Source organism: Cornus florida, unplaced genomic scaffold (genome assembly GCF_030987335.1).
Source record: "Cornus florida cultivar Cherokee Brave unplaced genomic scaffold, ASM3098733v1 CherokeeBrave_3.0.0_Hap2_Chr10, whole genome shotgun sequence".
Classification (NCBI taxonomy): Eukaryota; Viridiplantae; Streptophyta; class Magnoliopsida; order Cornales; family Cornaceae; genus Cornus; species Cornus florida.
In genome coordinates, this window is record NW_026775580.1 from 99,517,677 (window position 1) to 99,534,459 (window position 16,783).

Sequence of the window (16,783 nt, forward strand, 5' to 3'; positions counted from 1 at the left end):
GACTCACGTGCTATGTCCTTCACTTTTTGTCTTTTTCTCCATATTTTGAACCTCTTTAAACGCAAACTCTATTGTATCCGTTTGTCCATGTTTGTATGCTTCCGCTAGCCCACTCCTGAGTGTGCATAAGAGGCACCAGAAAGTAATAGTATTATGCAGTTGAGAATGGGTTTTCAAGTAGAAGGCTAAAAGGGTTGGAGGTCATCTAGTAACAAAGGTCCATGCTATCTACCCCCATTTCTCTTCCTCTCACTACAATTTTTGACTGCCTACGGGGCTCAAACGCCCAATATTGTGCCCCCAATATTCCCGAAAGGGGAGGAGAGCTAATACTATCTAGCATTCCCGTGAGGAGAGGAGAGCTAATACCATTTGGACAAGAGCCCATTGGTTATAGATTCAACATTATTGAGATTGTTCAAGGAATAAGCATGCATTATGATGAACATAACCAAAGTACAGTATGAAAAGTTATATAACAACACAAATTGTAAAAAAATATATATGAATAGATTAGTCTAACATCAAAATTTCCTTACAAGAGGAAAATCCAGGAACTGTCATAGATACTTTGGGGAGCATAGTTTTCTGGGAATGGGGCGTACATATGTAAAGTAATACACAACTCTTCATGACAACCTAGCTGTTCCCGTCACAGCAACCTCCCCACTAAGCAAATGGATATGCTCCACCGCGAATGAAAACCAACTCTAAAATGACGTTATATACAGAATCTCAACCTAGAATTCATCTGAATTTCCAAATATATCAGAAAGAATGATATAAATAATGCGGCACATGTAGCATGCACAGTTATACTAGTGACACACTGCAGTCATTAGTTGTCCAGTAAATCTCTTCATGGGGAGGTCATGCTACCTGCATCTCCAGCCTTCACCAAAAACGGACAACAGAACTCATCCAAGCAAATCAGCCACTCTCTTTCTCTCTCTTGCAATTCCCAGGCAAGAGAAATTTATAATTGTCAGCATTCTCCAAAAGATAAGCTGGAAGATGAACAGCTGAGTAGGAATGGGGAACAGGTCCCATTTTCCCAATAATTTCCTTGAATGTATACTCCTCTGGTAACATATCAAATAAGTCAGCCCCTTTGCAGATCACGTTCTGAACTCTTGTAGGGTTCAGAAAATGAGAGAACCTCACTCTGTCAAAATGGCTATAAGCTTTCATCTTAAATATGAATTCACTGATGTGGCGAAAGCAAAAGCTACAATGCCATCCTGCATCTGCCAAAATGTCATCAGACTGGCGATAATGTGCATACCTTGTCTGGCCAGACTGATACCGGTGTACCGAAGCTCTCCAGCTATTATTATCCACAAGAAATTCAAAAGAATACAGATAATTCTTCAGCCGAAGATGAATGACTGGAGGTATCTCATCACACCACCTCAACAGATTGATAGTGTGTTGGCTTGGTATCTCATCAACATCAGACATTATCAACAAGTCATCATCTGTAATACCTGCTTGTTTGAGAAGATAATCCAAAGCTATTCGCTGATATGCCTCCTCTTTAAATGGGTTTTCTCCTTTCTTAAATTTCCCTGCAATGTTCCCGTAAGTCAGTCGTGGCTCAACAAATTCGAACTGATGACGATTGCTTTCAAAAACTAAAGGCTTTGGCAGTCCAGTGAATGTTGCATTCGACTCAAGGAGAACAAACTGTGTTACATAAGGGTATAATTCTTTCCATCGTATTGTAAGGATCTCCAGCTCATTGCTAAACAACACAGCATCATAAACACGCCTTGGGAACTCACGGATTCCCCAACCATGAAGTTCACATAATTTCACCATCGACACATTCTCGTGATAGTAGTGAGGAATTTCATGAAATGGCTTGGGTGGCGATTCCCATAACGGCCGTAAAAAGTATGAGATCTTCTGCCCATGAATGTATATGCCGAAGATGCATGTTGGGACCATAATGAACAGGAAGAGGTACGTTTTCAAATCCAATCCTCGCATAATGCATCGCAATCTCGACATACTCAAAACTTTGTTCGACTCCTGCAGATTAAAAAGAATAAAAATTCCTCTAAGACTCATATTGAAGAAATACAAATTTGCCAAGCAATAATATTATACACTGTGTGTGTATATTGAATTGTAGGGCAGATAATTCATTTACAGTGTGCCGAAAAAGCATAATAATAATAAAGCAAATAAACATCTCAAAATATCATTTAGAGATTCATTCAAGCAAAAACCCAAGCCATTACACAAAGCATACTCTCACAATCCATCAAAGATCTTACTTCTACATATTTGGAAAAAGGTATTATATCTTTGCAGGGCATAATCTAAACCAAAACGAAAAAATTAAAACCATATGAGGCATTTTGCAACCAGAGTAATCAAACAATTTAATGCAAATTGAAAATGAAATAAATGTCTAAAACCAAACACCCATATTATAAGATTATCAGAAGCTGTCTCACCATCCAAATTCAAGGATCTAATAACTAAAAAGTGAAAAGGAACATTAGTTCTGATTTTGTGGCTTCATCGGGAAACAGACGTAAATTGAAGCAAAAGTCCTTCATCTTTGTAAATATGTGTGCATAGTACAATAAGAGTCATTAAATTGATAGTTCTAATACCCAGATGTACATGGTTGCGAAACAAACAAATAAGCCTCTGTCTGGACATAAATTGGAGAGAAAATATACATAAATAAGATATAATTTTGTTTCTATCGGACCCAATAAATGGAAAAAACGAAAACTCAGAAAGACAAATCAAACATTGCCACAAACAAATTTTTCCCCCAAAAAAGAAGGAACAGAAATCAAAAAGTGAGATCAATTATCATATCAGAATACTATCAAAAAAAAAAAAAAGAAAAAAAATCTTTTTTTAAAAAATAAAAAAATTACCTCATCGTAGCCATCACCGCATATATCATCAGACTTCTTAGAACAGTATTGAGATCCACCTTCTGCCATCGAATACACTTTCTCACAAAATCTCGATATACTCCACATCCCTCTATCTCTCTCTCACTAGAACACAGAGTAAAACACACACACTCTCTCTCAAGAGCTCTCTCCCAATCTCAGATGTTGAAGATCAAATCAAACTTTGGAATTGGCAAAAACGGTAGATAATAACCAGTAATCGATCGAAAAAATAGGAAAGATGTTCAACTTCTTCGCATCTAAGCTCAATTCCAACCGCTTGATGAGTTGGGGTTCCCTTTCTCTCTCTACACCCAATAAATAAATTGTTCTCACCCAACGAAATCAGAATCGCACCTGGAGATAAAAGCCCTAAAATATCCCCAAATCAGTACTCCTAAGATGTATTATATTTATATCGTTACATATATCTCAAATACGAATAAAATTCTATTAATTAATTTAATTAAAGGACAAAGCAAACGAAGGCTACTAAGGTAAGTTGGGTTGGTCCTGTTGGAGCCTATCTGGCAGTTCTGCCCTGAACATATATTTATATTGAAAGAATCTGTCATTGATTTTACTATATTGCCCTTTTCTAAGTAATTTTTGGATATTTGTTACATGGGTATTTTTGGTATTTCGTAATACTGTTTTTGTCTGGGTCCTCCACGCGGCTCTTGACTGACTCAAGACAACTTTTATGTGTCGTTTGTTCCTTGATTTGTTCACAGGTTTATGCTTAATACCCTAATCAGTCGTTTAAACTGATTTTCGAATTGCAAATTAGATAGTGACATGTGTCATTATCAGGTTTAGAGAACTTGTCAAAGTAGTAATAAATAGGGGATTAAGGAAAAAATCCACATACAATTAAATTTTGGTTAACATTTCTTAGAGACGCGTGTGTGTGTATATAAATGGACATTATTTGTGAGATATTTTAATTTTGATTAAGTAAATGTTCAAATAAGGAGTAGAATTTGGAAAAGTTGATGTCATAACGCGTCATGTTTAAAACCTTCCTGAGGTCAAGTCATGAGAAAAAGTGGGTTGACCATTTTACATTGAATTGAAATTTATATATATAGTTAAAAAAGAAATTATATATAGAGAAATAAATACTAGAAAAATTTAGGGAATAATAATAAAAATGGTAACGGATGGCCAAGAAATGGCCTCCTTTTATCCAAGTATGGTTGGTACCACAAGGCACATGGCTTAATCATTGCCAATTCATGAAGTTCCTCAAAATTATATATCCAAAATTGTCCCTCTTGATTGAGCCAAACTACTATTTTACTAATTGTTGGAGCTTAACATATTCGATAAATCCGGTATGGGCCATTGTCAACTCAAACCTAGCTGGTAGATTGTTTCAATGCTACTTTTGATGGAAAAAAAACACACCCAATGGATGACAACTTATTGATTTCAACGATATTTGATCATTGTTTCCCATTAGTATATTCTGTCAATAAATTTAATTTTACTTGCAATCACACTCGCAATAGCACAAAAAAATGGTTTCTCTAAACCAATATATATATGTGTGTGTGTGTTTAAAAATTCTCTTTTTTCAAACAATTAAAATGGCCTTTTAATTTGAATAAACACAAAGTAGTGGGGGTTAAAAATGATACTTTCGTGTTTGGTTGGAGAAAAGGAAAAAGAGGGAGAAGAGGAGAGGGAAAAATGAATAATTACTACAAATATGTAATTTCTATTTTTGGCATTTCTAAAAATTTTGAATGAATATGTAATTTTATAATTTTATATAATGAGAGTATATTGATAAAAATGATAATACTAACCTACTAATTGGTGTGAAAAAAAAAAAAAAAAAAACAAAACAAAAAATTCAGTCACCAATGAGTAGGTTATCTTTACTAACTGATGACTTGTCCAATTACAAATGTTTTGGAATCAATTCGGTCAACCCCTTTGATTTCCTTATTTATCATATTTTGTATTCACATATCTGCACTTCTGATTGGATCTAATCAACGATCAATACAGATGACTTACTCAGAGGTTTGTAGGCAAATACTCATTTTTCCTCCCTTTCAACCAAAAAATATATATACATTTGTCACCCATCCATCATTTCTACTATACATTTAGTCCAACCAAACAAAAAGTAAAAGAAATATCTTCCCTTCTCTAGGGTTGCCCCGTCCATCTCTTTCATTTATTTTTTTATTCCTCTAATCAAACGGAGTATAAATGTTATATTTAAAATTAAGTACCTACTTAACATCTTGAATTAAAATGTGCCGAAATATATTTTTAAATTTGAACTAAATTTTCATAAATTTCATTTTCAAATTGTGATTTCAATACTCGCAAACTCAACAAAAGAATATCTGCATATGTATTCTTCCACAGTTTACTTCTTTTCTGCTTTGTGTTTTGAAAAACAAAACCAAATAAAAGATCTAAGCCGGCCAGGTTCATTCTAAGTAGTCGTTATGTTGGAAGTTGGAAGTGTTCCAAGTTGAATATTGGAGTCAACTCAGGGAATGGACTAGGAACCACCCTAAATGATTTATCATAATAATTGATCAGTACAAAGGAACAGAAATCACACGTATACAAGTCATGGTGTGATGAAGTGTTCGTAATTTTGATTAGAACGTTTTGTTAGAGTTGTGCAAAGAACAACCAAAACAAAAAAAAAAAACACTTAGAAACGTAATTTGACATGATCAAACACCTTAATATTCAAATGCAAGAAATTTCAAGCCGTATGATAAAACCACGCGTCCTAATTCTGCCTATCCACCGTTTCACACAGTTCACTGTTCATTTAGTAGACATGTGCAATTTGGATTCATTTGAAGCATATGTTTTGTGCATGGAATGGATTTACAGCTCAACACTTAACACTGAAGTCATCAAAACACCAAATAGAATAAAAACTTTTTACAACCGGCTTAAATGGTATTCCCTCTTTTTCATCGTAGATGTTCTTTTGACAAAAAATAAAAACAACCGTTTTAAAAGGTCATGTAATTATTGCATCATTTTAAAATTATTAAATTATTCTTTACAGTTTGAATATATATATAAATTTAAGTTTAAATTTTAAGGATATTTTATAAAAAGATGTAAAATGTATTATTATCATCTCTTTTTTTATCAATCTAATATTTAGATTCATTAGGGCGTCCCGTGCTATATAATAAGAATAATATTTGCCTTAGGCAGCATAAGAAGAAGCCTCCTCCTTATGATGAGTGGTCCAATAAAACATCAACAAGTATTAAAGTTTTAAAAGAAAAAAAAAAAAAATTTATGACTACAAGGAATAGAAATTGATCACCCTCTTTCTCTCTCATGCAACGATATATATTACTTCTGTGTTTTGAATCTAAAATCAATAGAAAAATCTAATAGATCAATTTTTATTGTTTTTATTTGGTAAGAATGAACATGGAATGTTTTGTAGTTTAGGAGAGATTGGGATGAGAAAAAAAAAAAAAAAATGAAGATGAATATGAATATGAAAAGTTTTAAAATTTATATATAAGTGAAAAAAAAAAAGAAGGAAAATTTTAATTTCTATATCAACGAAAAAACCTAATAAATAAATAAATTTATGGTATATATCATTTTCCATGAATCCATGAATTTATAGATCTAATATATATATATATATATATATATATATATATATATATATATATATATATATTATCCTGAACAATGTTTGATTTTAAATTCAAAACACAGAAATAATATCTATCTATGCGTGAGAGAGAAAGAGGCACAGGTTAGTTTCTATTGCCTGTAGTCATCATTTTTTTTTTCTTTTAAAACTTAAACACCTATTGATATTTTATTAGACCACCTCATTATAAGAAGGAAGTTTTTTTTTATGCTACCTAAGGCAAGCATTGTTCATATAATAAAGGAAAAAAATTTGAAAAAAAATAAAAATAAAAAGAAAGAATCCATGTGAGATTATAAGTTGTATGTTTACGTGTATAAACGTATATGGACAGTGAGAGGAGGAGAAGAAACATCAATCAAATAAAAGGGTAGTTTGCTTATATAAAACGTATATGGATACTGAGAGGAGAATAAGAAACGTAAATCAAATAAAAGGGTAGTTTAATCTTACAAATATAAGCTTTTAAAGTTTCACAAAAATAAGAAAGTTTATTAATGACAGTTGTTATGTTGATTCACAATAGTTACAAGTAATTGTGCTCAGCACTCCTCTTGAAATCAAGGGCAGAACTATTGTATGCTTAGGGGTACTTGTTTCCCTTGCATGGCCCGCTTGCTATACATATGATATTTTTTTATATTTTATATGTATATATATATATATGAATTTTTTATATATATAATACCCCTTAAAACTATTAGTTTCTAAAGTTCTCTCTTAATTTTCTAATTTTCCTCATTTACTCTTTAAATTCCTTAAAATAAGGTAAAATTTTCTTACTAAATTAAATTCTAATTTTTTTCCTTTTCAAAGTGTCATTTTTCTTTACCTTTTTTCCTTCTACTCCTTTAAATATATATATTTTTTCTTTAACACTGCACCCTCCCCTAAACTATAATTCTGCCCCTACTTGAGACAATTTATAAAAATAATAATAATAAAATGAATAATTAAATTGAGACATACATTGGCTGAGTTTAGATTTACTCGGTAGTTTGATATTAGTTTGTCTTGATGAGCTGCAAAAAAATGATTGGTGAAAAGGGTATCTATATTAAGAATCAATCCCACCTCAAATGCATCGACCTTTATTTGCATTAGGGTCGCTCTATAAGTTTTCGCAACACGTTATAAAAGTACTTGTCTATTTCAAAGTGGACCATGGTATATAAGCCTAACACCATGCGTGCACTGCACTCACACATATACATTTACACACACTGTATATCGTATATGTGTGTGTATATAAATATAGAGAGAGAGAGAGAGAGGGACCAGGAGGCAGGGGCCCAACCAGCAATTTCCTTCCCATTTCCTTTATTTCTTCCTTGTTTTATAAAGGAGTCAACCTTTCTTCAATTCCTCCCATACACTAGGGTCACACACTCTTCATGCCACATGTCGAAGCTCAAAGACCAACTTGGTAAGTAAGTTGGTGTCTGATACTATTTAATTAGTGTTCGATAATATACAATTTAAAAGTAAGGTGTTATTTGATAATTTAATTTTAAATATATTAAATATTTATTTAATTTAATATCAATTCAACGCTTATTCAATTAAATATGTTTGAATAACACAATTTGAATATTTAATAAATAAAAAAAAATGAAAAGTGCCTCATAAAACAGCCTAATTCCTGGCAAGTTAGTAGCGAAGAAAATGGGAGAAAAGGCAATAATGATGCGCGTAGACGAGGAGGAGGAGGACGTTGGTGGGGGGCTGGGGGTAAGGAGACTTTTGATTGTGTCCAAAAGACTCTGGGGTCGGCAATCACGCTCATTTATATCTCCTCTGTCATTCATTCGCCTCTAAAAGTTGTTGATATTTTAAAGATTGTTGAAAATTTATTTATTACTATTAATAGTCAATACTTTCCAAAGATGTTCCCCTGGACTAACCACTGCCACATGCCAACCTGTTCCAGTGCTTATTTCACCCTGTCAATATATATATATATATTATTTGTTACATCATTCCCTTAAATATATGTACTTAACTATGCATGCATGAGGTGAGCACTTGTGGACGGACCGTTCAATGTAAGAAACAATATTGTAGTGTTTGATGGTGCAGTGTTAGGTCGACAAATCAAAAACCAAAACAAAGGGAAAAAACAATTTAAAAGTAAATGGATGGAGCAATATACAAGAAGAGAATAAAATTACTTTGGTTTCTCGTACTTTATTGTTTAATATATATTTTATTATTTTGCTTTAAAATGATCAATTTTACAAGTATAAAAAAATGCCTCTAGCTACATTTTCGGTGTAGACTTGCAATACAACAAAATAAAGTTTTACACTTACATAGTCAAGTATGAGACAGACGTGAATAGAGAGAGACAGACGAGTTGTTCATCGATGTTTTCCATAGAATTAAGCATAAATGATTCGGAGTTCGAACTAAGATACAAGAAGCATTTTATACTGGAAATGAAAATAATAATCTAGTAAAAAAGATACTAATTGTGCTCTTTAGAAGCTATTCTTTATACTTTTATTCTTTAACCCCTTATTAAGTGGGACCAACACTTTCTTGTTCACGTTTAGGACCAAATGCTCCATGTATGAGTAATCATATGATATGATATTTGTTATATAAAACACCAAAAAAGAAAAGATGAAATAAGTGAAAGCTGGTAGGAATCCATGAAACAAGTAAAAGGACCTTTCAAAGACATCTCATGTGCTTGGCTTTCTCCCTTTGAGCATTTTCCCTTGTGCATCTCCTTTTTATTGGAGAGAAAAAGCTTCAAATATCAAAAGATGTGTCCCAGAACAAAACTATAATAAGGGAAGGCATTTTGCTCTCCTCTTAGAGAGCAAGATGTTGATTAAAGATGCCAGCTATATCCATTACCAGATGCCTAAAGGTTCCTAATCAACCTGACTCTTACTCGATCTAACCCGAGCTTGGGTTGAGCAACCAGAGCGGTTTGAGCAATGTTTTGAACCATCAGAACATAAAGCAGACAATTACAGCCCCAAAACACCCAAGTAATATTACATTGAAGCCAAATGGTATCTCCTCTGCCTCTCAAAGTATAATGTGAGGGTTCAAATTCCTATAGGGACAAGTGGGTGCATGTGTTCTTGCTAAAGAATAAATAAATAAAAATATTCCATTGAAGCCTAATTTGCTACTTTCTATACTTGGTATTTCCATAAAATCTGGTTACACACTCTCATCAATGGTGTCTATGGTAAAATTACTGAATGAATTCTACAGTTTCTGGACAAATGATTCAGTCATCATCATTGTTATAGTTTATAGAATCACTGAAAAGGATTTACTAGGGAGAAGAATAAAAAAACAGAAGTATTCGCCGTACTAAAGACGGACAAAGCCCAGGAGATGAATATTTTGGATGGGATTGAAAAGAAACTCCCAGAATTGCTGATGCATATTATTAGTGTGCCATGGAAAGCCCTTCCTTGAAAGGGTAAAAAGAAAAGCAAAACAAAAACCCTACCAAAAAAGGATCGAATTTAGTTGAGCGAGCAAAAGTGAAATGACCACCATTTTCTGTCATATCTTTGAGCAAACCCCCTTAGCATGTAAGAGAAGAGTCAAGCCCTGTCAACCTCATAAATTTGATGATGATTACCACCATCTGGTTAAGAGAAAAAACTTATCAAGAATAATATAAGCTCTCACTGAAGTGCTGCTTGTCTTTCCTCAGTATCTTCACGCTCAACCTAAAAAGAATAATAATCATAGAGGTATTATAGCATTGAAATGTCATAAAATCACAAACAATGAAAAAATCCAATGCAGAAATGAAGAACAAAACATGTATAGCCCCATCACTTGAAACCGAGTGTTTACTTCCCCAAAGTTAAATATGTGACTGCATGCCCACACACATGTGCCAGCACCATACCTTAGTTTCAAAGCTGCGATGGATAATTGCCCATGGTAGTGAGATATTTGTGCTAAATCAACTTAAAACCTTCGATATTTTCAGGTTGTAGTTTCTTTTAATATGAATGTTTATTAATAAGATTATTGATATGTTTATAGCAAAAGCCAAAAGCACAGTTAAAAGTTCTGGAATAATATCTAGGAGTGCGGTCAAGGGTTCGATTCATATCACTAACAATAAAAATAATGAACGCAATAAGATACCTACTATAGCAAACTTAATGGAGCAGGAGTGAACTGCTTGTGCAAAACAACTAATATATAAAAAGTTTTACCTCAACAAGGACCCTTGCTTTCTTCTTTGATTTGAACCCAGGTTCATCTTTCTCAAAATTTCTTAGGGTATAGGTGCTATCATTTCTTTTAACTCCCTTTCGGTCAACTGCAACTGTCTCTTCATCATTTTCATCAATTCCAACTGCATCATTCATTTCCAAAATTAGAATGCAAATTTCCTATATATTAGGTGCTTTATAACAACAAATAAGGACATACGAACCAAGAATTATATGAAATCCATATATAATAACTAAATATAAAAGAAATATTTGAAAAAATTCGTGTTGGACTTCCATTGTCATATCATCAGTTTGGGAACTTCCAACAATCAATACACACATGAGCCAGCTAATAAACAGAAAGATTTTGTGAACAAAAGCAGTATGTATGTGCATCCATATCTGAGCTTTATTATTTTCATCATTTGCAATGAGAAAATAAAATCAACCTAAAGATCTGTACGAAATTACACAATATAAAGAATCTAATACAAACTTACAATCATCATCATCATCTGCATGAGACTCATTAAATGCAGGACCACCAAAATCTTCCATATCATCTTCCTCTTCAAGTTCTTCATATCCTTCAACATATTCTATCTCAGGTTCCTGCTTATTCCAATCAAAAATTGAAAAAAAAATCACTGTACCTATTTTCTAACCATAATAATTACTTTATCGAAAAAGAGTAACAATAGTATCATAACAAAAAGGGTTCATTGCTTTATGTGATGGTAAAAGCTCAGGCTGACAAGGTGAGGTCACAGGTTCGAGTTCAGGACCTATCACTTCTTGTGAAATATGCCAAATGTTAAATCTATCTTGAGCCTTACCCTCCCAGCACCCCGCATAGGTGGGACCAACACTGGGCAATGGCCATTTAATAACAGTAAGTGCAAATAGCAATGTGAATTAAATTTATAAAATCAACTCCATCAATTTTCAGGTATATTGAGAATTTTCTTGTGATGATAAATATGGTGTTGCTTTTACCAGAACTTCTGGGAAAAAAAATAAAGAAAAAAGGTGCAAATAGCAATACCTCCTCATCTTCATCTTCACTAGCAGCCTGGAGTCCTTCCATATCAAGAACTTTATTGTATTCTTTTACAGGATAATTATATATGTCGCCATAAACTCCCTTCTTAAGACGTTCAAGCAATTCCTTTTCAATACTCTGCAGATATTAACTGTGTTAGTGATGCTACGGAGAATATAGATGCTTAGCATCAACAGCGTAAGGCAAGCCTATGAGTATGTAACCTTATCCAAAATTGCTGCTTTTTCAGCCTTTTCCTCTCTTCTAGCCTCTCTTTTTTTCTCTTTCCTAGGCGTTGTCATTATCTTTTCCCTGTTTGACAACACAAGCAATGACCAATACGTGCTTTAGCTTAAAGGTTACAACTCCCAACTACATGCATCTGTAGCACAAACATCATATTAAAATGAGAGAACATAGTCATTTTCACTCAATTGGGGACTAAATTAGTTTATACATATTCCTCTCAAAGTTAATACATTCTTTTTTTTTTTTCCTAGTTGGTACTCACACACACATGCCCCCACTGAGGCTCGAACCCCTGACCTCTCTTTGAGAAATAGGAGCTTGGTACCGCTAGGCCACTGGCCTGTTGGTAGTTAATACATTCTAGTACAGTAAAGCGAATTTACTGACAATTTCTGTTGCTTATGTCAATCCCCACCTTCCAGACTTCAATCATGAAGGTACTCTTAAGTAGACTGCAAGATGCACAATGTTTATTGGCATGAGGGTCTGCGCAACATAATGAAATGCAAAAAACAGAGTACTACTCTGTCAAGTAGGCACAGTGATATTTGATCTAGAACCAACCACTTTCTGTAGCAAACAATTCATATCTCACACAACAACATTAGATGCCTCACAAACATAAATATCATGTTATCCTTCATGTAGCAAATACAGCATTTATCATGCCGAATAAAAGTTGACTTATAAAATGAAAATTTAGATGTTGCTAGTTAAATGTATCAGTAACAGCTCATAAATATTTTTAGAGGTTATTCTCCGACAGATATAATTACAAACATGTCACTTATCAAATTATTTATTTATATATATATATATATATATATATATAATTACAAACATGTCACCAAACTTTCAAAGGAAACATTTTGGTGCAATGAACACAATCAGCTAGCGTGTTAAGCAGGATTGTCTACTGTGCAGATGTTGATTGTATAACAGGAAACAATTGATAACAAGAGATGCTTGAACCTTGTTTTCAGAGCAAGTTTCCTCATGCGTATACGCATTTGAGTCATTTTGGTCAATCGTTGCTTTGTTTTGTGCACAAGTAACTTAGGCCAGTACATCTGTCAATTGAAAAGAAGAAATCACAATGAAAAATTAAATCTCCTTGACATAAGTAATAACATAAATCTATGAAACTACTTTCAGAGTTCTGAAACAAGCTAGATCTTCAATACCAGATGTTCGTCGATCTTTTCCAGGGATTTTTCATAATTTGGTGACAGTTTAAGTTTTTCCCACAATTTGTTTGGCATATGAGCCCTTTCTATAGTTTTCATATATAAATAGAAGATACCTGCAGAACACCAAGATGAAAATATAGAATAATTAGATATATGAACAGAAATTCAATACACATTCACATGCACATCTCAACTATTTTCCAATCCTATTGTCAATCAAAACTCAAAGAAGAAAGGGGATTAAATCAACCCCAAAAATATTGCATATCCTGCACACTAAAATTTAATGCAAACAGATGAATTATGTTCATCTTAAATATCATGTAGATTAAGCTGAAGAGCAGGTTAGCTTCTAACTATATTTTTAAAAGTAATTTGCACAAGTGGTGGTGGCACACACAACAACTATGCTCTATCTTTCTCTTTACCTTTTTCTCTCCTAAAATTGTTGAGTATAGTGGCTTTATTTAACTAACTTTGTTGTCATCTAAATTAAGTTTTCTACTAATTAGTCCTGAATTTATGTATTCAATAATATATCGAGAATTTCTCCAATAGAATAAGAAAAGATTTGGTGCCTGCATCATAGAAACACAGGAACACTCTTTTATTAACCTAGTATTAATATAGCTCAAACTTGTACTGCTTAGGCAGACAGCTTCATGAAAAATTCAATGAACACATCAAAATAAAGCCTCATTAGAACTACCTTGGTCACAGAATATCCTTTCCAGAAATATGGTAACCCAGAAGAAATCATCGGGACTTCCAGAAACATTGATCCTATCATAACCTATTATTCTTTCTTGCTGTTTTACTTCTTTTTTGGGACACCCACACAGCATTTTGGTTTATGCTCATGTGAGAGAGGGAAAATGTGTTGCCTAGCATATACTTACTCGGGAACAGGGATCCCAAAAAAGTGGAGATTCAATTAGCTACTGAATCAACATATGCATGATTCAAATGGGAAAGTCCCTCTTTGTTGGAAATGCAAGTGGGAATTAAGTAAGTATGAAAAAAAAAAAAACCTAGACACAGTTTGTGGAAAAGAAATTCTTTCCCCCCAACTCCACACCCTTTTCTCTATCACTAATCCTAATTCATTATCCATGGAAACCCCAAAAAAATAAACATAGAGACCAAAGTTAAACTTCACAATTAAGAACCAAACCAAGTGCATGCACACCAAATTTTTCATAAACCATTGCTAGAAGAAACAAACAAACTACAATTGCAACAACAGATCAAGCAAATTGCAACAACAGATATATGAAAGTTCAAAACCTCTAAATAGCAATAACAATTTAATCATCATAGAACTTGTAAAATAAGAAGAACAAGAACAAGCACAAGAGATGAGAAATTAGTACCATTCTCATCGCGAATAGTTGCGTAACGACTGTTGGCGAGAGGGCAAGAGCTCCGATTACAAATTCCGGTAACATTATAATCGTTTCGACAGAAAATCCCCGTCTCTATTCTGATAAATTAAAAAGCAATCAGTCATAATGAATTAAATTGGAAGCATAGAAAAACAATAATTGTTGAGTTTATTAGACTAACTTGGTCATGAAACTGCAGTGCTTGTGTCTGAGAACTTGCCATATAACCTCATCGTGCTGCATCTTTGATTACACTGATTCCTATATGCTTATTGCTTGCTGTTGATATGCTCAATGGGTCGATGCAGATGCTTTAGGGTTTATTTTGGGGGGTTTAGGGTTTGTGTACAATAAGCGTTCACACGGCGATGACAGAGTGCGAGGGTTTTGGGTTCAAGGTTTTACGATTGGTAAAAGTATGCGGCACAAGGTCGGACTTCAAGGTATGTCATCCGGACATGTCTATTTTCGGGAATTTAATTTTTTAAGGTGATAATTTTAGTATTTTTTTAATAGAAGAATTGCATTAAGCGTCACTTTTTTAATATTTGTGTTTTGCACTGAATCTCAATTTTTTTTTAGGGAAAATTACATATAAATTGAGTCAAAGTTTCATATTTACTTAGAAACTGAGTTAGAGTTCCATATTTCTCTAAAATGGATTGCTGAGGTGGCACATGGTTTTTTACTGTTCAAAAAATTGTGGTGCCTAAAATACCCTTTCCTAATAAAAAAGTAGTACCTTCAGTTCAAAAAAGTAGTACCTTCGCGAGTGTTTAAAAAACATGGTACCTGGATGCCAAAAAGTAGTACCTTCAGTTCAAAAAAGTAGTACCTTCGAAGAAAAAATAGTACCTTCGCGGAAGGGGATTTTAGGCATCACAATTTCTAAACAGTAAAAAACCATGTGCCACCTCAGCAATCCATTTTAGAGAAATATGAAATTTTGACTCAGCCTCTAAGTAAATATGGAACTTTAACTCCATTTATATGTAATTTTCCCTTTTTTTTAATCCATTGTCAGTTTTAGTCCCATATCATCCACAATTGTAGCAACTTCTATTCTTTTTTTTTTTTTTCTTTTTTTTTAATCCATTGTCACTTTTAGGGTGTGTTTGGATAGTATCAGTTATGAGAGAAAAGAAAAGAAAGGATAGTATTAGTGAGAAAAGAAAAGAAAAGAAAGGATAGTAATAATTTCTATTTGTGCTTGGATAAATAGGGAAGAAAAGAAAAGAAAGGATAGTAATAATTTCTATTTGTGCTTGGATAATCAGGGAAGAAAAGAAAAGAAATGATACTTATTCTTATTTGGATAAGATAGAGGAGAGAAAAGAAAAGAAAGAATAATAAACAAATTACTTTTTTACCCTTTCATAACCATGGGACTTGAATGGAATAATAAATCTGTGTATTGATTTATGGAGGCTAATTTTAGTATTATCAAAATATCATTAAAATCACTATCCTTTTTCTCCCTATCTCTCCCTATCTTCTCAAAATTGAGGAGAAAGCAAATAAGAAATAAGAAGATAGCTATCCCTCCCTATCTCTCCTTATCCCTCCCTATCCCTCCACTTAACTTAACCAAACATAAACTTACACTATCCTCTCTTTTCTTTTATCTCCCTATCCCTCCAAATCAACCCTACCAAACACACCCTTAGTCCCATATCATCCACTATTGTAGCAACTCTATTCTTTTGTGTTTTGAACTGAATCTCACTTTTTCTTTTTTCTTTTTTGTTTTTTTTTTTTTTTTAATCCATTGTCACTTTTAGTCCCAGATCATCCAGTATTGTAGCAACTTCTATTCTTTTTCTTTTTCTTTTCTTTTTCTTTTTAATCCATTGTCACTTTTAGTCCCATATCATATCCCACTATTGTAGCAACTTCTGTTCTATTTCTTGTTTAGCTTCTTTTGTTTACCCAGAATATATATTATATATACCATTATAATATTATATATAATATAACTTCACTTTTATATAATTGTACTCTAATCATAATTTTAAAAATTAATAATTAATTTTTTTAAATACCACAATTATCCTTTTCAATTATGGTAAGATATTTTTGGCTCCCCCCTCTTTTTCAATTAATATTTTTGGT

General features: G+C 33.1%; 2 protein-coding genes across 2 annotated transcripts; both read right to left on the reverse strand.

Moving 5' to 3' along the window:
- Positions 1-519: 519 nt before the first annotated feature.
- LOC132276313 (uncharacterized) lies at positions 520-3,432 on the reverse strand. The gene is made up of 2 exons (XM_059777687.1): positions 2,904-3,432; positions 520-2,034 (listed from the first exon to the last, which is right to left on the reverse strand). The coding sequence occupies exons 1-2, from the start codon at positions 3,009-3,011 to the stop codon at positions 931-933; spliced, it is 1,212 nt and encodes a 403-aa protein (XP_059633670.1). The 5' UTR covers positions 3,012-3,432; the 3' UTR covers positions 520-930.
- Positions 3,433-9,790: 6,358 nt separating this feature from the next.
- LOC132276315 (uncharacterized) lies at positions 9,791-15,127 on the reverse strand. Its single transcript, XM_059777688.1, has 9 exons — positions 14,853-15,127; positions 14,660-14,769; positions 13,281-13,399; positions 13,069-13,166; positions 12,072-12,159; positions 11,851-11,985; positions 11,306-11,417; positions 10,803-10,945; positions 9,791-10,301 (listed from the first exon to the last, which is right to left on the reverse strand). The coding sequence occupies exons 1-9, from the start codon at positions 14,912-14,914 to the stop codon at positions 10,257-10,259; spliced, it is 912 nt and encodes a 303-aa protein (XP_059633671.1). The 5' UTR covers positions 14,915-15,127; the 3' UTR covers positions 9,791-10,256.
- Positions 15,128-16,783: the final 1,656 nt, after the last annotated feature.

Excerpts from the sequence above, each read along its gene's own strand:
- LOC132276313 (XM_059777687.1), bottom strand. The coding sequence starts at position 3,011 with ATGTGGAGTATATCGAGATTTTGTGAGAAAGTGTATTCGATGGCAGAA. Across the intron at positions 2,035-2,903 it reads GCGGTGATGGCTACGATGAG|GAGTCGAACAAAGTTTTGAG; the intron begins GTAATTTTTTTA and ends TTTAATCTGCAG.
- LOC132276315 (XM_059777688.1), bottom strand. The coding sequence starts at position 14,914 with ATGCAGCACGATGAGGTTATATGGCAAGTTCTCAGACACAAGCACTGC. Across the intron at positions 11,418-11,850 it reads GTGAAGATGAAGATGAGGAG|GAACCTGAGATAGAATATGT; the intron begins GTATTGCTATTT and ends TGGAATAAGCAG. Across the intron at positions 10,946-11,305 it reads TGCAGATGATGATGATGATT|TTGGAATTGATGAAAATGAT; the intron begins GTAAGTTTGTAT and ends TGAATGATGCAG.